General features: G+C 44.1%; 1 protein-coding gene and 1 long non-coding RNA gene across 2 annotated transcripts; one reads left to right on the top strand and one right to left on the bottom strand.

The window, feature by feature from the left end:
* Window positions 1-1,309: 1,309 nt before the first annotated feature.
* On the top strand, window positions 1,310-20,040 carry CFAP53 (cilia and flagella associated protein 53). Its single transcript, XM_067315693.1, has 8 exons — window positions 1,310-1,385; window positions 1,919-2,148; window positions 4,373-4,546; window positions 12,694-12,997; window positions 15,914-16,132; window positions 17,547-17,763; window positions 18,272-18,374; window positions 19,806-20,040. Exons 1-8 carry the CDS (start codon window positions 1,311-1,313, stop codon window positions 20,038-20,040), a joined length of 1,557 nt encoding a protein of 518 aa, XP_067171794.1. The 5' UTR covers window position 1,310.
* Window positions 20,041-20,075: 35 nt separating this feature from the next.
* Window positions 20,076-22,443, bottom strand: LOC136995319 (uncharacterized). The gene is made up of 2 exons (XR_010886886.1): window positions 22,031-22,443; window positions 20,076-20,682 (listed from the first exon to the last, which is right to left on the bottom strand). It is a non-coding gene; the product is annotated as an uncharacterized lncRNA (long non-coding RNA).
* Window positions 22,444-22,952: the final 509 nt, after the last annotated feature.

Genomic DNA, 22,952 nt, shown 5'->3' with positions numbered 1-22,952 from the left:
ATTCCCTGTTAAGGGGATTGCATTCTCCTCTTGCAGAAGGATATTCAAGCTAGTAGTTTTCTCAGGAGTAAATCTTCCCAAAAGTGGTGTAGGGACTTCACAGGAAACATTAATTTGGGGGCTGGAGGATCCTATAAACCCAGTTTTTTTTTTTTTTTAAATTTCCAACAGACAAGCTGCTGCACATTTGTATACCAAATTTTGTACATAAGATTGATCTGTGGTTTTGTGTAAGCATTAAGACCAAGGCAACAGGTTTATGTTACCATTAAAAACCCCATAAAATATTAGGCCAAACTATATCAAGAAATTCAGCCCTTCCAGCACTTGATTGCTAGGATTTTCACTTTGGCAAAAAGCCGTAGTTCTCTGCAGCCAAGCTGTTTCCCTCACCCGACCACCCCAAAGAGTAAGCCACAACAGGATGATAGTACGATAGGTCTAGGTTGAAATAAACTCGAGACTTAGTCATTTAAGCACTACAGTGATGGCATAGCACATATTCAACAGCGTGTAACTTCTGTGTATCACACAGCTCTGGTCGGGCAAGAATCCCATCACTGATACCTAAAGTAACTGCACGGCAAATTTCCGTAGGATGAGAACGAGCTTTACAGTCAGCTTTGAGCATTGATCCTTCTTTCTGTGGTTCGTTTTTTTCAGCTTGTAATCGGACAAGCGCTGGAAGAAAGCAACGTTCCTGGCAGCGTCTGCGCTCCTGGTCTCCAAAGCTTCTGTGAATTTCTCCTCGAGCCAAGGCTGCGGGGCAACGAACCCGAAGGCATTGTCGATCCACAGCCAATGTGATAACAATTCCCCGTTTTCACCCGCTTTGGCTGGCAGCGCCGGAGCCCCTCGGCAGGCCGCAGGCCCCAATCGCAGGCCTGGCCCTGCCCGTCCGGGGGCCCCTGCTGCGGGGCGGCGTGCGGCGCCCCACGGCCTCCTGCCACGGGGAGCCCCTTCTCGCCGCGAGGCCTGAGCTCCCTTCCACGTGCCTGCTAACTCAGATATGTACTTTTGTGGGTGCCAACTGTCGCCGGGCCCCCACTAGGTGTCACCGCCGCCGCGCGCCCGCCCCGCCTTCCCGCCCTCAGGCTCCTCGGAGCCACTGCGGCTGCGCGGCGCTCCGGGCCGACTGCGCGTGCGCGGCGCTCCGGACTGGGTGCGCTCCCCTTCCCGGCGCTTGCGCAGAAGGGTTGCGGGAGGCGAGACTTGGCGCGCGCGTCCCCCCGCGCTTTGAGGTCACTTCCGCCGCTCCGCGTTGCCATAGCGACGGGCGGCGCGTCCCGGAAGCAGGGTGGCGGTCGGTCATGGAGGCGGTGGAGGCGCGGTGGCGCCGGCGGCAGCGCGAGGTAACGGGGCCCGTCCCGCGCTCCTTGGCGCTGGTGAGAGGGGCCCCGCGGGGCCGGGGGCCGGGCTGACCCGGTGCCGACTGGGGCGGGCTCCCGGGGGCGCCCCGGCACCGAGTGGGGCAGGGAGGCCCCGATCCGGTTGCCCCGTGCTGCAGGGCCGCTCCTCCGGGGGTGCGGGGGCCCCGCGGGCGCGCGGTGACGTGAGGAGGGGCCGCTGAGCCCGGTGGAGGTGCGCTGGAGATGGAGGCAGTGGGGCTTCAGCCCGCGGTGTAAGCCAGGCCATAACAACCCTCTCGGATGACAGCGTCGCCCTGCCACATCAGTGCGGTGTGATTGAAGCCAAAGCCTGGGCAACAAGCAAGCTCCAGCTCCCTAAGCCGTTTCATTGCACTGCTGTCACGCACTTGCTTACACTCAGGGCTTGTCCAAACAGTAGCCGTAATGTAACGCTGAACTGTGGTCGTTTGGTGTTATACACTTACTTGGTCACGGATTCAGTTTAAAAAAGCAAGCAAACAGAATAACAGATTTTTGTTTGCGCCACTAAAATACGCTTTCTCTTACAGCGAGCCAAGCCTCCTAAACAAGATGTACGTGAAAAGCTTGTCTTGGCCCGCAGACAGAAAGAAGAGGAACGCCTTAAATATGTTGATTTCTCCATGCTGTACAGCAAGTATCACAATATCAATGAGTGGCAGGAACACAGTGACCGCAGAAGACTACACAACAGCGTACAGAGAAGGGTGGAGGAGACAATGCAGGCGTATCTGGCAGAGACTGAAGACAGGAGAGAGAGGTAACACACAGATAGTTAATATTTGCCTTACTAGTTTCAACTGCACTGTATCCTTAGAGGAATGATTGCAGGAAAAAACATTCAGTCTGTATGTTACACCGTGCATTGGGCCACTGTGTTTGTTCTTCGTCGTGATGGAGAGCGTAGGTATGCTTACTTGTCAGTCAAATGGTGGCAGCCACTGGAGCAAACAAGAGCTTTTGGGCTCTAGTTACTGCTTCTAGAGACTGAAACAATCACTAGAAATATGTATTAAAACACAGGAGCTGGTGCCATCTATGTGGCGTTTACAGCCATGTCTGCCAAATGCAACAATAAGAGTAGTATTTTAGTACTTTCACTTGTTGAAAAAGAAATTTTAAAGAGAATGAAAAGTACTTTGATAAAGGTGTTGGAAATTCTAATTGGTGGGTGTAATCGTGATGTTTGTTGCAACCTCATTAAATTAATATTTAGTTCTCCTACAAGTAAGTTTGCAGCACAGGCAGTTGAAAAAAATTTTTATTCAGAAGTCATTCAAAAATAATAAAGGTGAGGCATATTAGAATTTCACTGTGGTGATCCGAGAAAACAGTCATATAGTTTAATTCCTTGTTTATAATCTTTCATGCTAAGTGATTTTGTGGCTGCGAAGGTTATGAGTTTGGTATCGTGGTTTGACGTTCCTTCATAGAACAGGAGTTGTTTACTAACTTCCTTCTTCTGTAGCTGCTCAAGATCCCCCCGTGGTCTTTGCGGTGGGACTCGGCTCAGTGTGGCGGGTGTGTATACAGTAAGAGAGGGCAATTTGGTTTCGAGAACGAGTCAGTCTTTGGCTGACTCCCCTTGCTTAAAAGTGAGGGTGACTTGCTGGCGGTCGCTGTGGGCATTAGGGCTGCAATTACTGAGTTCCTGGTTCTTAAACCCAAGTTTCTTATTGAATTAATAGAGAGATAAACAGTGATGTATATTAAAAATTGCCAATTTGCCATAATATTCTTGTTAAAGGACTGTCAGGATGATTAGAGGAACTGGTTTATGGAGTGGCATTAAAATAACAAAAAGAGGTTTGAGAGAAGATGCAATTATAAATCTGTTAAGAAGAGGGCTAAGTAGCAGGGAGCGATTAAATGGAGGGGTGACAATGGTACAAGATCAAATTGACATCAATTGATGACGAATATAGACTGGAAATTAGAAGAAGGTATTTAACAGTTTTGAAGCAGGCTGGGAAATAGATTGGTAAGATAAGGAGCTTAAATTGTGCCAAGACAGAAACTGCTGTGCCCAGGAAGGGGTTCTTGTGGCATAACAAGAATGATTCTTGAGCTAAAATTCAAGTTTATAATATGGGGTTGGACGTTCCCTGCTCATGCATTCGCAAGAAGTGCTGAAAGTAGCTCAGTAACCATTTGTTGATTGTTTTTTTTGCACCATATTTGTATTGTTTTAGTCCTATGCCCGAGGGCTGCTGAAGAAGCCCTTTTTTAGCTCAGTTTGATAATGCTATGATGTTTAAACCCCAAATTTAATTTAGTTCCCAGCCTAAAGATCTAGACAGCTACACTGGCATTACGTTTCTGATCCCTTTCTTTAAAAAATAGAAAAATGTGCCAGCATAATTTAATTGTATTAACTTTTAAAGCAGCAGTCTTGACAAAGATGCCCAAACCTGCATTTGCTAACAGCATGACTGTGTTTTAGACCAATGCATTATTAAGATCTAAATGACTTCTTTATCCTTTACTACGCTACTTGCATTTTCAAGAAAAACGGATATAAAAAAATCTGTATGTTGCACTAATAGCTATTTATTGCTGAACTAATATCAGATATAAAAAGATTAATGATATATCCAAAGCAAAGCAGCATAATGTTAGCAAAAAAAGGTTTCTTTGGCTTATTGAAATTGAATGAAAAGATAAATCTTTCCAAACAAAATATTAATGTACTTAACAGAAGAATTGTAATTCTTAGTTATAAAATCAAGATAGGTCTCTATGGAGTGGAAGTACTGACTCATCAGTGTGCTGATAGGATTTGCCGCCACATAAGAAAACTAACAGTTGAGGTACCTGCTTCTCTTGATTATGGGTTTTTCTTCCTTTGTTGAGCAGAGATTCTTCTGGACAGTGTCTATGGAGAACTGTTTCAGTCTGTTTGCATTCGCAATAAATAAACTAAAACTTATCAATTGACAGAGAAGGTTGTTTTAGCTTTTATTAAAATGTTTTCTTCGTTATAGGCTTCGTGAACTTCTGGAATCGGAGGAAAAGAGGTACTTTGCTGAGATGGAGTCACTTGAAGAAACAGTCCTGGAAAAACAAGCGAAAATGAGAGAGCGAGCAAAATTGCTGAGAGAGAAGAGAGAGCAAGAAAGACAAAAATTGGTTGCTGAAAAACGAGAGCAGCAATTCAGGTATCTCCATAAAATATCTTATTAAATAGAGTTTGGGTAAGTAAATACAAAGAGGCAATTTAACAAGCAGGCGACACTATATTGAGGAAGGAAATGGGATTGAAATGATAAATACAAAGTTAAGGCGGTTCGGATAGAAGCGTGCAATCTTTGCCCGCTTGGCTGCTTGCCGAAAGTTGAAAGGTCTCAGGTGGTTTGCGTACATTGGACCAGATTGTAGTCCTTCTGATTTTTATTAAAGGGTTGCAGCATCAGAGACCCAGGATCCCAGTCTGCAATGCTGTAACACTCAGTGAAGTCTGTGAACAAAACTCCTCATTAATAGTGATGAAAGCAACAGGTTCACAGAGCTGTCCTGTCGCCATTATTTAAGTGTTGAGATACCATGAAAAGATTCTTCCAAGTGTAGTATGGAAATCTTTGTCCTATGTGAGTATCCCTGCGCTTTCCCCTGCCAAATCAGCTGCTTTTGTAGCTTCTTGTTGGGGCGTAGAGTTCTATTTCTGCTTTATACTTTGAGCGTAAGAAGAGCCCATGGAAGCTTAATGTGGCCTAAATGGACAATCTTAATTTTTCGAGGATCTTCTAAAAAGACAATTTTTTATTTATTGCACACTTTTCAAGAGTTCTAGTTGAAGCTAAGGTTTTAATGCAACCTGAAGTTCTGAGACAAATCTTCTGGGATGTTGAGTTTGGCAATTTTCTTTGAAGTCATTAAGATTTGCAGGTGCTTATCAGGCCCTGAGGCCTCAGCATGAAATCTGACTTGTTCAGTTCTTGGAAATCTGTTTTTTTGAGGAAGGGATGAAAATACTATTAATGCGGTTTAATTATCATCATTTGAAAAAATCCTTTCCAAGCCTCCTACAGTGGTATGGAAATCCACAACACCTACTCCTTACTGAGGAGAGGCTGGGGCGTTACATTTCACTTATGCATAAACCCTGACTGCCTAATTTGACAGATAAATGTCCTTTTCTTAAATGTGTTTTTTATTGACTGAGACTGATGTTGAGACAGTATATGCAGTTCTAAATTCTCATGCTGGCTTGAAAATGTGGCCCTCACAATTTACAATCCCTAGCTTGTTCACTACCCACAACCCAAAATGATTAAAATTCACTTTTAAGAAGGTTTAGTGAAGACATTTCTGGAGTGCCCTTTACTTCATACTTGTAGCCAATCTTGCATACCAAGGAAGGGATTCTACTTGAGATTAAGACACCTAAAAGTAGGTGTTTAAGTGTTGGTATTTCCATATTCACTGGCTATCTAAAATCCTGTTCTGATCAGTATATCTCCATTGAGATCAGGACAGTTAACGAAGCCTAAGTGCACCCTGCAGTAGACATACGCTGGTCTGGCAGCTGAACTCCACCCTAAACTCTACTGACTGTATTGACCAGATCTCCATTGACTAGAATGGGAATTTAGCTGCTTGGCTTACGTGTAGATTACTATTTTAGATGCCTTATTTTAGGTGTTCTAGTCACAAAATGAATCCTGCCAATGAATCCCATTCTCTGTTGGTATGTATTTAGAATTGCATGCTGCAGTTACCGGTCTTAGTTTCTCAGGTCCCTGTTCTTCCCAACACAATTCTAATGATCTACAGCTCACTCAGTGTCTCGCGGGATCAGTCCATCATCCTTCTACCTTTCCCAGCCTGCGGTTGGATAGGGGCAATATTCATGCCACACAGTTCCCCGTGTACAAATGTTGCTGGAGCTTTCACAGTTGATGTTCTGCTGGCTGCATTTTTTTTTTTTTAAGAGGATTTAGAGGCAGCCAAATCACCTTTCTCCATGGCTATTATAAGTGGCAATACTTGGTGAGTATCTTTGCAGAGGAATCTTTATCCTACGATGCACAGAACTTTTTCTTTGACTGTGCTGACATAACAGAAATATGTGTCTACAGTCAGAGTCTCCCTCCTTCTCTCCCTTTATCTAAGCTCTCTCAAATTTTATGTGAAGATCCCTATAAAAAAAGTATAATAAAGACTGCTTCTTGCAGTCTGGTCCACCCCTCTGCAAATTCCCAGCTTGGTAGGGTGAGGGAGCTTTGCCACTTGCTGGGCAAGTCCCTTCGTTTCAGATATTCTAAGATATTTGTTGCTGGCAATGCTTTCTCCTGGCTATCCCAACATCTGCATGAGTTTGGGATGAGATGGAAAGTGAAGGGGAACACGTGTGGGAGAGTGAAGTGTTTGAAGAACTGGTAAACATTGCAGCATGACCCTCTCATGTCTTCGGAAGGTCCTTATAATTCACAGTGATACTAATCTCTGCTGTTCTGGGTCTTGGTATTTGTTAAAATGTATTGGTTTAAAGCAGTTTTAAGTATGTCACTGGTACTTTTAATTACATGAGCAGATTGTCTTTCCTGAGACATTGTTTATTCTGAGTTAGTGTGCTTGTAGTATCCTTCAAAGCAGCGAAGCAGTCATCCCCTCCCCCAGTCTTTTTTTAACTCAGCGATTTATTTGCCATTATGTCTGGTCTAAAATAAGACCCGTCAGAAGGCTGAATCCCATTATCACCAGTTATACAATGTAGAAAAATTTATGGCCTTGCTTTGAGCGGGGAGTTGGGCCGGATGACCTGCAGAGGTCCCTTCCAACCTCTGCTATTGCGTGGTTTTACGGCCGCAATAAGCGCTTCATAAAAAGCTGGTCTTAAGCCTCATGAGAAAAGATGTTCAAAATTTGGTTCTAGTTCAGGGGTTTTGGTGGGACAGTCAGTCTTTGTTAGCAATGACAATACAATTCTGAATGTATCCTGTAGTACATTGGAGCAGGAGAGGGCAAGCCAGATAAATCCAGTGCATCATATTCAACTTCAAGAAAGGGAAGGATGTCAAAATGAAGCAATTAATTAAAAAAAAAAATTAAAAGGAGCAGTCCAGAAAGCAAGAAGCCTACAAGCAGTTTGGAAGTTGTTCAAAAATACTAGAAGCCAAAGTGAAATGTACGCTATAATTTGAAAAGAAAACAAAGCTTTTCAATAAAGTCCCTCTCTACATGACTCAGTAGAAATATCAAGGAGGCTGTCGCTGGGAAAAGACTGGCACTTAAATATGGAACGTTTGCCCGTATGGAGAGAGTAGGAAAAGCTCGTAAAACATGACCGTTCATATGTGAACAGGAAGTTAAAAGGGCTAAAAAAGATTACGAAGGCACCTTTTAAAAAGATTGTTAAAAGCTGATAATAATTTGTTTTACTATATTAAAGCAGAAAGCTAGCTAGGCACTGATGGTCCCATTTTGTGACAAAGATACAAAAGAGGCCCTCAGTGATGATCAGAGCATAGCAGAAAATGAATTCTCAGCATACATTTTCACCGCTGAAGATTTGGGGGAAATTCCTGCCCCAGTGCATTCTTTTCAGCCAATATGTTGGAGGAACTAGATCAGTTGAAGCAAAGGTGAAAAAGCGTGAGATCCAGAACACAAGTCAGTGAGTCACCTGGCCTCTGCGGCATGCATCCTCTGGCCCAGAGGAGCTTGAACATCCTTGCAGCAGGAGGCCATGGGGGTAGCTGGCATCAGCAGATCCAAGGAGAGATGGGGCAAAGTCATGGACTACGGAGCCGTAAACAGTAAAGGGAACAGACGGGGATGCGATGTACCCTCAAGTATCCTTAATACAACAGCTCTGGATGCTGGGGAACTATGAGGTAACGGACCACAGTGTGGCCAGATTTGTGGGTTCTCCCTAAGTGGCATCTCCTGTTGCTCCTGGCAGAGACAGAGCACGGGGCTAGACGGACTGCTGATCTTATGTTGTTGTATGAAATGCTATTAGAGAGCTAGATGGAAATAAGCTCTAGGGGATGAAAGGGCTTGGGTTTGGACACGGTGGGAAGGGGTGGCCTGTTTCACTTGTGGGCTTGAGCACCAGAGCAGTCGTTTATCTGCCGCCAGGTGACACCTGGAGCTGGCTCTGCCCAGAGCAGAATGGATGTGTGGTCGGGAGAGAATGGATGGGTGGGGAGAAGGTCAAAATTCCTTCCCAAATGAGATGAGGATTAAGGAATCATTTTGGGGGGAGGTGGGAGGAGAAGATCTGAACCTTGGCCGTCTGTCTTTGATAGGTTTGGGTTATTAGAGGGGCGTAGGAAGTACTCGCGTTGCGAGTGCTCATGCATGACCATGACTTATGGAACAGGAGCTTACTGGAGAACTGGATCCACAGCCAGAGAGCTGTAAATGCGTCACAGCCTGTCATCTAGGGCACGCCCGGAGGAACCCCAGCAGGTCACTTCAGTAATGGCGAGATATGCATGTATTTTTCTGTTCCTCTGTCTCATAATTTTTCAGCTATGTTGAATATGTCTCTAAGACCTATTAGAGACTTCACATTTCTCTTAACTTTAAGCAGGGCACTCCCTTCTTTTGCAGATACTGATGCTTAAACCTGAGGTATAGGAATACCTATAGTGTACTCCAGGGTACTCAAGAGGCAGCTTTTTTACTGGCCTTGCGGGCCAGGTTTGCAGCTGTAACCTGGGGGTACGTATAGAACTGCTTTTCAGTATAGGTATTGGCCAGGAAAGGTCCTTTGTTGCGAGGAGCTACAGAGTGCAGTGCTTGAACCGGCAGAGTCCTGCTGTAACTCATAGCCGTTTTGTGATGGGCTACAACTAGTCTGGAAAAAAATTCGGTCAGTGTTAGTCGGAGGGAATGTTCCTTAATGATATATATATATAAAAAGAAAATTACAATGTCTTGAAATGTGCATAAAACACACAGTACATCCTCTTTATCGTGATAACATCAGAAGCATCCACATAAAGAAGTTTGTTATCACAGCAACTTTGTACCACAGCTATAAAATGAATAAATAACCGGGGGTGGGGAGTTGGGATAAATGTAGTTTCTGCCTTTGGGAAGTGACTACAGGGAGGCCGGAATTTGAATGTTAAGAAGCTTAGGTTAGCAAAGCGAGGAGTAGAAACAGCCATCTGGGGGAGCAGATGTTTATAAATTGCTTTAAAAGCTGCTTGGAAGGAATTATTTTGATGAAATCAAGCAATTACAGAGTTATTTTATATTAAAATTCTAACTGTGCCAAACTCTTATTCGTTTAACTTCTCTTCCCCTCTGAGAATTCAATTGCATTGACGTTAGCTTAAAATCATGGAAAAGAATAACTGGGTTTTTATTCTTTCAACTGCTGAGGGAACTTTGAACCCATATAGTTATTTTTAACGGTATGAGACTTCGAATCTGAAGAACAGTACGCTTTCCTCAGAACATTTTAGAAATTATATTCTTCGAGAATGCTAATTAGTACTGTTGTCGCTAATCCTCATTAACTTCTCCCCAGAAGCTGGAGCAACGTTTGGTTAGAGGAGGCAGTGTCCTAGGATTGGGGGAGAAAAGTGCTGTCTGTAGGAGGCTTTATGTTATAGAGACTTGGTGTTGGCAAAGCGGATGTGACAGGTTACTATTGTTTTTTTTTCTTGGTTAGAAGCAGTTAAGAGGTTAGAAATGCCTCCTGGATATTGAGCAAAATGCGAATTTTGTTTCCTCTTTTTATCACTCGTGTACTGTGCTTAACGCCTTTCACTGCAGCCTTCACGGCATTAGGCGCTTTACAAACAGCGAATGAAGAGAGAGGTGCCCCCGGCCCCAGCAGCTTACGGCTGAACCATGAGGTGGAAACAGTGGATGCTGACAGGAAGAAAACGTGGTGAGACCTCGGCTTTTGCATGAAATGAGAGGTCCCGGCTGGTGCTATTTGGCTGTATCTCACTCGTGCAGCACCAAGGTGGAGCAACTCTTCCCCTCCGCAACCTCAGCTCTGCTTTTGCACCCCTCCGCTGTAGGCTGGACCGGATGGGTGGCTCTCACGGTGACGCTGAGAGCGGGGTCAGGCCGGCTCTCGGCGCTAGCTGTCGCTTCGGCTGGCTGTCAGCAGCCCCTCCGGCCTCTTCTGCACTGGAAGAAGGTTATCTGGGGAAATGCTCTTTGCAGTTTATAGGCCTTAACTTATTTTTATTTGGCTGGCTTACCGTGGAGTTTTAATGCTAAAGCTTTGGAAGGTCCTGTAAGCCAACATATAGTCTTTACACATTAATAGGTGGTTGAGACAAGGGCCGGTGAGGCTAGGAGCTGTGCTCCTTCTGCGCTTGCTAGTGGGAGGTGAATAGGAGGTGGTAAAGCAGTGGCGTCCGATAAAGAACCCGTTATTCTAGGCTATGGCAAAATCTTGGTGCTGGTTGTTAGAACGGAAATGAGTTAAACACCAACAGTCCCGTCCTATTTTGCTAAACACTTGCCCCGTTTGCCTCATTGCCCTTCTTTGCGAGACAGTTGCCTTACAAAATTTGAGGAAGCAAGAAAGTTATGGACCGCTCCAATCGGAAGAGCTTGCTTGTCATCCACTACTGAGGTATCGTGTGGTCTTCTTGGAAACCTGGGAACGCATCGGAGGTCACGGGCTTAAAAGAGAGTATGAGAAGGCATCTTGTGTAATATGTCCTGCAGAAGTAATCCCGCGAAGTCTGGGGAACGCGGGGTGACACCCGGCAAAGGGGGTCTGGCTGCCGGTTTAGGAATAAAGAGGATTCAGCAGCTGGCCCAGGTTGCAGCCGTGCATTGACACGGTTTGTGTAGCCCCTGTCGAGGTGTGAACCCATGCTATATGGCCCTGGGTAGAACCAATAGGAAAATTATTCTCTGCATCCAAACCTCCGGTCAGGGAATATATACATATATCTGGGCATGGGTGGAGATGGCAGCTGTATTGGATTTAGGAACCATTTGGGAAAGTGAAGACTTTCTGATGCTGAGCCCCTTGCTCTCACGTGGGGATGCGGCAAAGGCCTTCTTGACGAGGGGTGCTGAACCATTGGGGGAGGAATATTCTTGGTATGTACGGACAAGGATTATGTTTTTTATGACTTACTTGTAACTTTTCTCCCAGTATCTAAAACCCAGACTTTGCATCTCACAGAACGAATCCTTTTTTAGTTTTACTATTAAACCTATGTGATGTTGGGGTGAGCGAGAAAGCTGGGGTGAAACCAAAGAGCTTTGGGAAGTCTGCCTTCCTGAACATAGTGATTTAATAGAGCGTGCAGCCGCTTTGGGAGGTCCTACATCCCCGTACGTGTTTAGGGAATTCCTGTCACCCTGCGGAGGGGTCACTGCGACGGTTTGTGCTCGACTCAGGGCCTGCAGGGGTACCTGTCCCGTGAGGAGCAGACTGCAAAGACAGATCCTCAGCAGAGCCATGGAGTAGGAAAAAGTAAAACGCTGAAAGTCTTATTTCAGGGCTGGCAAATTTCATTTTGCTTTTAAGTTAAAAAAAAAAACCCAAAAATGGGTAATGGAATTCATTCAGATTTTGTTTTATTGTAGTTATGAAAATTAAATAACCAACCTGATGTTGAGAACTATAGTACTATGAGATATTTGCTAGATGAATATTTAATATTTTTGCTCTATAGAATTGTCAGATTAACATTGCATAAAGTAAAAATATTTCACATTGTACAAATAACTCCTGCTGTCACACAATGGCTCCAGATTTGGCCAACGATTTCTTATGATGCCTGCTATGAATTCTTAAATAGCATTGCAACAATCCGTAGAAGATGGTTTCATTCAGCATGAAATAATTTGAGATTTTTTTTACTTCGCAGCATGCATGTGTGCTTATCGCACATCCCTAATGCTTATAGATATTCACCATTATCTGCTCCTTTCACATTTTCACTTTATGAAAATCTATATCCTAATAAAATCCTAGTGGCTGCTGTTTAACAGTGTAACATAAATTTCTGCTCTCAGAATAGTTTCTGAATGTGGCTGAGCTTTCGAGTGACTGGTAAACCTAGACTAAGTTGTGATTTGAGTAAAGGACAGTATAAATGTTGGAACAGATGTAGTGTTAAATATATAAATGCAAATGGAAATGCAGGACCTGCTCTTCAACTGATTAATGTCAAAATCTCCATCAAAACAGGCTCTCCGTGACTCCTTAGGTCTCCCCAGGAGTTGGCGTCAGACCAGGTGTAGACGTTGGCATCCTGAGCCGCAGTCCTATGCGCGGTCATGAGTTTGGGACCCTCCATCACTCAAACACCACCAGACTTGATTATCATTATTTTGTTTTACGTCTTATTTTGCCATTCAGAGAACAATGTGAGGAGTTTCGCACGTGGTGGGCGCAGAAGCACCGGAGGGAAGTGTGCGCAGACCGACTGGCCCAGCTAGCTCTTAAGGAGGACCTGAAAAAGCAGCGGCAGCGGGAGGAGGAAATGTTTGCCGAGCTTTGGGAAGAGGACAGGTTGGCCAAGGAGAAACAGGAGGCGGCGGATATGCAGAAAGCGGCAGAGCAGCATCGGGAAGTGCTGAGCGTGCTCGGAGCCCAGGTAGCCGTGCTGAACGCTCACAGAGAGGAAGCAAAGCGGCTGCGAGAAGAGGAGGCTCGCTTGCTGGTAATTTCTATATCGTTCGCCATTCGGCGGTCTCCAAAAGGCCCTCCTAACGACAGGCTTACTAGACATTTAGATTAATCCGTACCTTATTTGTATTTTCACCGACTCCATTAGTATCTGAGACCCCTCCTATTATGCTAAGCCTCTTTTCCAGAGCTGTGGCACATGCCCTCCTGTTTACAGAGGGAAATGCATCTCTTGAAATTTAGCATGTCATGGAATTGTAGCATTCAAAGCCCTTGCAGGAAACTGAAGTGGTTTTTGGCTTTTGCCAGCCATCTTTGCAATTTTCCGACTTCCACTTTGCAGTGGGATAGCTAGAGGTTCTTGTGTCCCGGCTGCAATGCGCCCCAGGTCTCGGGGTGAGCCACTGAGCTGAACCGCAGCCCCCGGGCGCCGTCTCCCAGCTCGTTCTCGCCCCGCTCTTTCCCAGCCGTCTGATCCAAGGCTGCTGCTGGAGCTGGCCGGGAGCGTGGGCAGCCGAGCCCTTGAGCGGGGAGAGGTTGCAGGGCCTGTTCGTGCCCATGGGGCCCTGACACACACACACAAAAAACACACCCCTCCTCATAGCTATGTGTGAAAAATCCCGACTGCTTATGCAGTGGGGCTTTGCTTGCTCATACTTCCATTTTTCCCAGTTGCACTGCACCATTCAGTGGTCACTAACATAGGCAGCAATGTTTTGCAGGAGTAGACACCGCAGCTGACTGAATTTCAGAGTCTACACTCTTTTTTAAAGCTCTGTCTTTCATCGATACAAATCGGCAAGCAACGCCGAAGCTCTTTCACCCGTTAGAGCTGGCTGGTGGCAGGTGCCACATCATGGGAAATATTCGCCTCATTTAGCTCAACTCTCCTGGCCACTGCCCTCATTTCTCATCTTCCTCCAGCGTAGGCTTGGCTTAGTCACGTTGACTTTGGAGCTCGCTAATTCACAGTACTCTGCGTTGACTTAATGAGTTATGGGAGTCTGCTTGGTTCGGACTCGGTCCTCATTTTTTAGGTAGCCTGTGTGAGCGGTATTCGTGTTGCTGCTGTTCACGTGTAGCAATCAAATGATCAGGCCGGGTACTCCGAGGTGTTCAAGGCTGATATTGGCAAGGTGCGAACTCCATTTCTTTTTAGAAGTAATGACGATAGTGAGTCTCAAGCTCTGAAGGTCTTGGCTGTAAAAGAGCAGAGACCTTTTCTCGAGCTAGACTGCAATGTTTCACTTGTTTAACAACATAGAGAAGAAAATTCTTTTCTTTTAACAACTTCTAAGGCACTGCTAGTCCTCTCAGGCAAAAAACACTTCTTAACTGGCCTTTTCAGAAAAATGGTATTAGAACAGAAGACTTTGTAGCTTCCCCTGAAGACAACTGCCTTGAGCTCAGCAATTCCTGGTAAAATGGTATAATCTCTGAAAAAAGCTCTTTTCAAAGGATCCATAAAGGAGAGTTTCTGTTTTGAAAACAGGGCATAATCCTTTTTCCGCGGAAGAGCGATGTGACAGCTGGCTGCATTACGAGCATCTCAGCAGAGTCCATAGCCTCCAAAGATCAGAGCTTTCATCAGAGTTAAGGACAGGCAACGGACAGCTAAGCGTGTCTGTGTATAACTGCTTTCTGCTGGTTGTTGCAATGGAAATCGCTTGTTTAAGGAAGGAAAACTTGCTTCCCTAGCTGTAGCCACACAAGCGCTGGACAAGTTTCTGCCGTGGCATTTCAGTCCTGGCTTGCAGAAGGATCATTGGTGACAATTTCTTTGCACGTTTACAATGCTGTATTAACACATCAGATGAACTTTCATAGAAAAAGCACAGTGGATCCCACAACTCCACTGATGTCAGGATTCAGCTGAAGACACGTATGCCATATTGCCAACTTCTGCAGTAGTTTGCTGCCCATTCCCACCTTCTTTCCTTCTTTACTGTTCAAAGTCTTTCAGATTGCTTATTCAGTGGCTCAGAATACAGTGAGTTTCAAAGCTGTTTTACCAGCTTCTGAAAGTGAACGTGGCCATTCAGACGGAGCCTCTTTCACCACCTGGGAAGAGAGCAATGTCAGCTTTGCCTCCGAAACCCTGCAAGAGTCAGGGTGGGTGTTTTGTGTCCAGCAGAGCAAGTTATGTTCTGTAGGAAGCACAGCTTGTCCTTCCATATGGAAAAGATTAGAAAGGCTGTTTATAACAAACCTGCCGATGCATTTTAGCAGATTTATTCACATTATGAAAGAGCCATTTTATTTAAAACTAGGCTAACAAAAACCCAGCATGTACCCTCAAGACAGCTAAGATGTGGTTTCCGAGACCCGTAGGTAAGTTAATGGTGGCCCCATACTGTGTTACTGTGATGTTTGAGTGCAGCTGTGCCTGTAAACTTACTCAAATGCAGGATGTTCAGGAATTATGCTAAGTTACTTTATTGATTCTACATGGTATTTTTTGGTTAAATAGTCTTGTGTGTGTATCTATATACATATATATATCTGTAACATCCATTAACATATACAGCATATATAATATTCACAGTTATAGGCAGGAGAGCGTAGCTCTGCTATTGGTTAGTGGTTACGGCTGCGTATAAGGACTTGGATATGGATCATGTGCATTGCAATTCTATTAATTTCTGTAAAGAAATGACTTTATCTATCCACTTGAAGTATTTAGAGAGTGTCAGGCATTCCAGTATTTTGGTATGAAGCACATGGGATAATTCAAGAGAAAATCCTGAATTCTGATGAATGATACGCTAAAATGTTCATGCTTTAACAGCTCTAACAGATGACATTAGTACTTACAAAATCCTCTAATGTCAGCAAGAAAGGCTTTTAATATTTATCTTCCCTCTTCTGCGTTCCAGTTAAACGAATCCTACCTATCATTTTGTTTGAAGTTATACGATGTTTTGCAAGTTGACTCTTTTTATTGTTGTAGGAAGAAGAAAAGCAACTGCTTAAACTAGAAAACGAACGCCTTCAGATGGAGAAACTGCAGAAGCAGAAGGAACGCAGGGACATGCTGGCCAGTGCAGCCCAGGACAAGATGAAGCGCCTTAACGAAGAAAAACAGGAGGAACTGGCCCTAGATATGAAGATCCTAGAAAAAACTCTTCAGGAATCCCAGGGAGGCGCTGAGGAAAAAAAGAAAAGAAAAGTAAGGGCAAGAGATGTTCGTTTCGAAGTTTGGGGCGATGCCTCAGCCGGACTAATTTGGTGGCTGTTAGCGGAATCGCGCAGTATAAATGAAATCGGGCACGAGGCCTCTTCTCTGATCAAGGTGGTACTTTTGTTGCGTTGCCTGTTGCCTCCGCTCCTGCCAGCGCTCTCCCTCTCTGAAGAAGCCAGCTCTCCATTGCAATCGCGGTGAGCGCTTTAAAGCTTGTCCTGCACTCGGCAAGGCCGCGAGGTTAGACCGAAGGAGAGGGCTCCCAGGTAATCCTGGCATCTTGTCCCCCCCGTGCTGATTTCATTGCGTATAAATTACTTGACCTTTGGGGGCTTTATACTGTGTGGATGTATTGGAGATGAGCAAAAGTTTTCTGTTTCACGGACCTAATTTATTAAATATTTGTAACTGTGGAGGAAAGTAAATACTTAACCTACTCTAATGCATTAAAATACTAAGCAACAGTTTTAAATCTTTAATTATTAGCTAGGTATAATTGTAGCTGAGGAATACAAGTGAAAGTTTTTGCATGCCACAGCGTGACTCGAATTCAGGTTTTTATATTGCTGCAGAAGTGTCACAAGCAGCTATTGCCTCATTTTATGTGGTGCTTCTTAGTGTTCATTTTTGTTATAAAAAGTTAAGAATGTTTTTCTGCAGAAGAGGAGGGCATCTTGGTTTTATTTTTACTCTAAAAATATATACCTTGTTTTAAAGCAGATTGGTTTTCATTAACAGCTGTAACCTGCCCTTCTTTATTCCTGGGAGAAAAGATGCCACTGCCAATGTCTGCGGCTATTTCCTTCAGGTTAGGCTCAAGACCTCGCATTAAATATCTTGGAGATGCCATGAAAACGTGGATGTGTCTGTCACTTCTTAAATTTAAAACAAGTAGATTGTCCAGCGTTGAGGTGAAAACAGGTCTCAAGGTACCTTTAAGACCGAGCAGGGAGCTGCATTCCTTGTTCTGCTCAGGTATCTAGAGGCTCTTGTAGGTTAGAAAAGTGGTATCAACTTCTTCCGTGACCACCAGTCACTGAGACCTGGGCACAAAATTAGCAGAGCTGATATTTAAAACTCTGTCAGCTCCCATGGCTTCTAATGTAGGTGGAGTGAAGTCGTCTGGGCAGCTGTGGAAAGCGTTTGCCAAATTTCCGTGCTGTGGGCAGCTGAACTGCTAGGAGGAGAGCACGACTGTCACTGTGTGTGTGTGGCTCTCACACTGTTCTCCAGGCATCGGCTGTTGGCCAGGGGACAGATTCTGCGCAGCCCTTTCTGCAACAGGGCTCTGAACAGAGATCTCGGTTCCCACACTGACCACAAACCACCATTTCTCTTCACTTTTTTGAAACACCTGGTTGAACTCGTTAACTCAGATCTGCCAATGTCCATGTGTTTGCAGCAAGAGCTTTTCAAGGAGCAGCAGACTTACCGGGCACACCTGGCGCAACAGCTGGAGGAGGAGAAGCAGCAAGAAAAAGAAGTGGACAAGCTCCTCGGTGAGGAGATGGCGAAGGTTTGGGCCAAGAAGGCTGAGCAATTGCGATTAGAAAAGGAAGCCAGAAAACAGCTACTGAAAGATGTCCTGGATACAAGGCAACTGCAAATTGAGGAGAAGTGTAAGTAGCAACAGCTGCCTGTCTGTGCACCAAACCGGGCTCTTGCTACGCGAATGCAAGTCTTGGCGGAGGCAGAGGGGGTACAGCACACCGCTTCTGGGAGGACTGTCTGGCCCGGCGTGCGCGGGCTGCACGGGTGAACGTACAACGGTGCTATTGTGTCTGAACCTGCTCCTGAAACTTTACTCCTGTGGGCAGCCCTTGCACTGATTTCTCGTTGCCGTTACCAGAACAAAGCCTAGTAAAGTAAGGATTGCACGAGCATGCAATCATTATTATTAATTACATTATTATTATTATTATGAAGTTCTGAATGTGAAAGCTTTTCTTAGCGATGAAAAACGAAGAGGCTGAGAATATCCTTCCTGTTGTTTGTGTGCCTCTCCAGAAACAACAAAGCTCGGGCTTGCTATTCAGGCCACTTGGCTTGAATACAGCCTCGCTGTCCCTTCAAGCTTATCAGGGCTGAGTAAGTATCGTCTAAAAGTATTTTTTTTATTTTTTGCAGTGGAGAGAAATGCAAAGGAGCAGGAAGAACTCGCCCAAGAAAGGAAGCTATTAGCTGAAGCAATCACAGAACTCAAATGTATAGAAGAAGAAAAATATGCAAGGTATTTTTCTTTTATGCTGTTGGTTCCTTTCATTGCAGGCCAACCTTTTAAACTTCCAAGTTGGCTAATTCTCCTTTTCAGCTGACTGTGCAAGAGAGCACTTGGCTTTCTTCTGTGTAGAGAGGCTTTGCTACAAAGCGTGACAGCTCCAAACTGCTCAGTAGCAGCCCAATTCTATTGCAATTGGTATTAGATTACCAGTTCTGATCTCATCGTACAAATAATGGTGTTTCATTACTTATACTTGTTTTGGACTCTTTGGACCATCCTGTGACTTACACTGATCGTGTTTAGTAAACACATCCCCTGCTACTCTGAGCTGTGACTGGGAGTGGCCGAGGTTTGGGGAGGAGGGTTTAATGAAAGATTACTTCATTTCTTCCCTAGGAGAACTTGGGCGTTCAGGCTTATTGCTGAACTCCACCCACACACCTCCCTCGAACAGTAGTACAGTCAGCCACAAAAATATCAGACTAGCACACGACACCCTGTTCCACGGGCTTCCCATTGCCTTGCTGTTCCTCAAGGCAAGAATATTGTTATTCGCAGTAGCTGAAATGCACCTCTGGGTGTCATGCCAAACCTAGGGCAAAGTGCCTTTATTTCACTCATTCAAATAGCTTTTGGTACTTCTGCCTGTTCTCAGCACACGTGAGCAGGAGGTAAGCGCGCGTAGCTCCTTCCGGAGCTGGTATCTGTTGCAGCTCCGATAGCTTTATCGGTGACAAGCTTTTGGGTATGGCAGAAATCTCGCCCCGTGGAAGCAAACGTGCGGGACTTTGCTTTGGATACGCTTCACTCTGTAGCAAAGACGGCATTCGGTGGGGTCGGGAAGTGCCGTGTGGTTCAGCCCGTATTGTGTTAGCACACAAGTTTTGAGTAGACTGCTGGCATTTCAGCGTCTGTGTGCTTTCTGCTCTCGAAGTGCCCGAGCACGTAGGTAGAGTGGAAGGCTGATTTCTTCTGACAGCCTTTTCCTAGCGTATCAGCACAGCCCACACCCTGCCTTCCCTGTCGGAAGCGCGTTGTCGTCGCCTTCAGAGCGAGGGAGCGGAAACCGGGTGCGAGGATGCCACAGCAGTGAGCCACAGCTAGGAAAGGGCTGAAACCCGTCATACTCGTTCTCTGTCTTCTCATTGCCCCTAGGGTGGGCAGAGAAAGCTGATGACAAGGGGTGGTTCTTGCTCTTTTTTTTTTGTTAAGCACTGGTTTTGCAGTCTGCTTTGTAAGAGACAACAGAATGCAGTTCATGCTCCAGAGAGCTTCAGATTAATTAACAATGTCGCATTTGTTTAACGGAGTAGCAGTTAACTCCTAACAGGCGTTTTGAATAGTTCTTTCGTCTAAGGTAGCACGTTAACAGATAAAAAACACAAGTTAGTTATTTTTAACACGTACCTCATAACTAACTTATTCGTATGTCATTTCCAGAAAAGTAAAGGAAGCAAAAGAATACCAAGAGCAACTCAAGGCTCAGATTGCCTATCAACAACACGCCCGTGATGCTGAGGAAGAAGAGAAGCAGCGAGAATATGAATTGGCCCTGGCAGCAGAGAGAGCTTACCAAGAAAGAATAGAGGATGTTCTAGCAAGGCCTTCTGCGACACCAGCGGAAACCCATCCCTTGAGAAGGAGACTCGTGTCTAGCACGCAAGATCACTTATGATATTGTTGCCCGTAAAGAAACACATAACTACGAAAGCAGTTATATGCGGTGCTTTATTCAGGGCCCGGGGTCTCAGGGACTCATGTCCAAAGCTGAGAATCCCAACCCCCGTTTACCTTGGTTACATATTTATAGTGTTTGGTTATATAACTTCATTTCCATACAATCAACATAGTTGCTAAGTTAGATATTTGATTAATAGTGTTTGGTTATATAACACTATTTTAATACAATCAACAGAGTTGCTATAGTATTCGGTTACTTAACATAATCAACAGAATTGCTAAGTTACATGTTTGTTTCCCATTTACGGTTTCTTCAGTTACTGTTGCCAAGATTCGTTTATCATTTACCTAGTTCATCAGACCATACAGTTACCCACCACCTGTGATTATACTTTAATGCGAGAATACCAAGTATAGCCTATTTTAATCAATATAATGTAACAATTCCCCCCTTTGAAAATACTTCAAGTCTTCCAGACTGCAAGGATTTTCATCTTCGGTTCCCCACGTTTCTTCATTCCAGGGGTGATTGTCTTGAGCTGGTGATTATAGCTGGTTCAGGATCTTCATATCGCGGTGGCAATTCATGAGTCTTCCTGGTAACGGCTTTTAAAATTTTTCCCAGGCGTTGCCGTTCCTTAGTAACAATATTTTGAATCAAACGCAACACTCCCATAATAGCTATCATAATAATTATAATTAATATACACCATTGAATTAAAGATGCTACCCAACCAGAGATGTTCAATCCAAATGACTTTGCTAAGGCAGCAACCCAATTATGGGTACTTTCTTCTCTTTCTTCCTCAGTTGCATGTTCAATTTGTGTTAACTGAGACAAATCACTTTCTACTGCGGCTGTAACATTCGGAATATGTACACAACAATGATCAATCTTATCTCGTAAATAACCACATACTCCATGTTCTTTTAGTAACAGCATATCTAATGCCATTCTATTTTACAGGGTCATTTTTGTGGTTGCCTGTAATTGTAAGTTTATTTCCTTAAATCCTTCTTTAGTCACTCTTGCTAGCCTTTCCGTTTGTCCTAACAACCGGTATAACATTTCTCTATTCCGATAAGTACTAATTGGAGCAAACAATGATTCTAAAGCCCAACCTAGCTTTACACCGGATGATGGTTCTTGCCAATCATCATCCTTTATTTCTCTCTTCATTATCCGTAAATTTTCTAATCTACCCTTAAATGGCGCTTTCTTCCAAATTGGGCAGAGAGTTGGTAACCCTAAAGTTATTTCAGTCACCAACCCATCCAAGGGGAGGTGAGTCGTCCATTGTCCATCACTTGTAACCCAAACTAAATTTTCCTATGCTCCTGATCGTAGTTCTACAATCTATTCTCACTCCGAATTGTATTACAGGTTCACTCATTGAGTATTTAATTCCTCTACAGGCACAACCTGTCCTTAATGCAAGGACTGGGTGTTTTTCAGCTAACTTTCTTTTGCATTAGATTTTCTTGTGTTTCCTGTTGTGGCGCCTGGATTATTTGTATTGGTTGCATTTCATCTTTTTCCAAATCTTTTAATTCTCTCCTGGCTCTGTTTCTTTTCTGCATAGGCTCTGATTTTGCAGTAACCTCTAATGCCCTTTTTCCATAATCAAAACTCTCTTTAATCCAAACAATACAGGTGTAGTTTCCTACATCTGTCTTACTCACATTTCGCAATGATAAAATCATAGTACCCCTTCGTGTATCACTATCCCATCGGATTGTAAACCCAGTTGACAATTTGGACTCATTCTTCTGCCAATAGCAACTAATGTCTTGGATTGAACTTCCCGTATCTCCAATAAAATCACAAGTCAAATTTACATCCATTCGTTCTTCTATATATACAGCAGCATATGTATGTATTATTTGAGCGAAACCATTACTTAATCCTACCCAGCATAGTATTACCAAGATGTAAATCTCAGTTTTGTAGGAGTGATCATTTTTACCCCCCATTGTGATGGTACCTTCTTCACTCTGGTATAATGAATCCAATTATCAATTCCTGCTACTTTCACAGCGGTAAATGTTATCAATAGTACCAAATAAGGTCCATGCCACTGTTCCTTTAAAGGCTCCATTTGCCAATTTCGAACATACACTTGGTCTCCTGGTTGAATATCATGCACCGGATTCTCCAGTGGCAAAGGGCGATTCCAGATGATCGCGGCACGTAAGGCTGTGAGTAATCTGCTTAAAGAAATTATATAACTATAAACATCTTGATCTCCTTGGAGGTGTAAATCTGCACTTCCCATTCCCTTCGTTGGTGCAGTATATGGCTTACCATACAGAATTTCATATGGACTTACAGACAACCCTTCTCTAGGTTTTATGCGAATTCTCAATAAAGCAAGGGGCAATGCCTGTGGCCATTGGATTTTAGCTTCCTGGCATATCTTTTTAATTTGCCCTTTTAATGTTTGATTCATCCTTTCTACCTTTCCACTAGACTGTGGCCTCCATGGTGTATGTAAATCCCATCTTATTCCAAGCATTTCACTAATTTCCTGTACTATCTTAGCTATAAAATGTGGGCCTCGATCTGAAGAAATTCCTAAAGGTACCCCAAATCTAGGTATGATCTCTTTTAATAAAGTTTTTACTACTTCTCTAGCTTGATTCGTTAAAATGCTTCTGGTCATCCTGAAAAGGTACATACATATACCAGTAAATACTTAAACCCTTTTGATTTAGGTAACTCTGCAAAATCCACTTGCCAATAGTCACCTGGTTCTATTCCCACTTTCAAAGTTCCCATTTGTATTTGTTTTCGTATTACCGGATTATTCTTTAAACATACTGAACACTTCGCATTAACCCCTTTTGCTATTGTTAACATTTGTGCAGATATAATGCTCCGCTTTAAAAACTGCACCAATGCTTCTG

This window comes from Apteryx mantelli, chromosome Z, assembly GCF_036417845.1.
Source record: "Apteryx mantelli isolate bAptMan1 chromosome Z, bAptMan1.hap1, whole genome shotgun sequence".
Taxonomy (NCBI): Eukaryota; Metazoa; Chordata; class Aves; order Apterygiformes; family Apterygidae; genus Apteryx; species Apteryx mantelli.
This window is presented reverse-complemented; position numbering and strand designations above follow the sequence as displayed.

Bases quoted from the DNA above. Each gene is read 5' to 3' on its own strand.
- CFAP53 (XM_067315693.1), top strand. From the start codon at position 1,311: ATGGAGGCGGTGGAGGCGCGGTGGCGCCGGCGGCAGCGCGAGGTAACG. The intron at 4,547-12,693 runs GTATCTCCATAA...TTTGCCATTCAG, and splicing joins AAACGAGAGCAGCAATTCAG to AGAACAATGTGAGGAGTTTC. The intron at 16,133-17,546 runs GTAAGGGCAAGA...ATGTGTTTGCAG, and splicing joins AGGAAAAAAAGAAAAGAAAA to CAAGAGCTTTTCAAGGAGCA.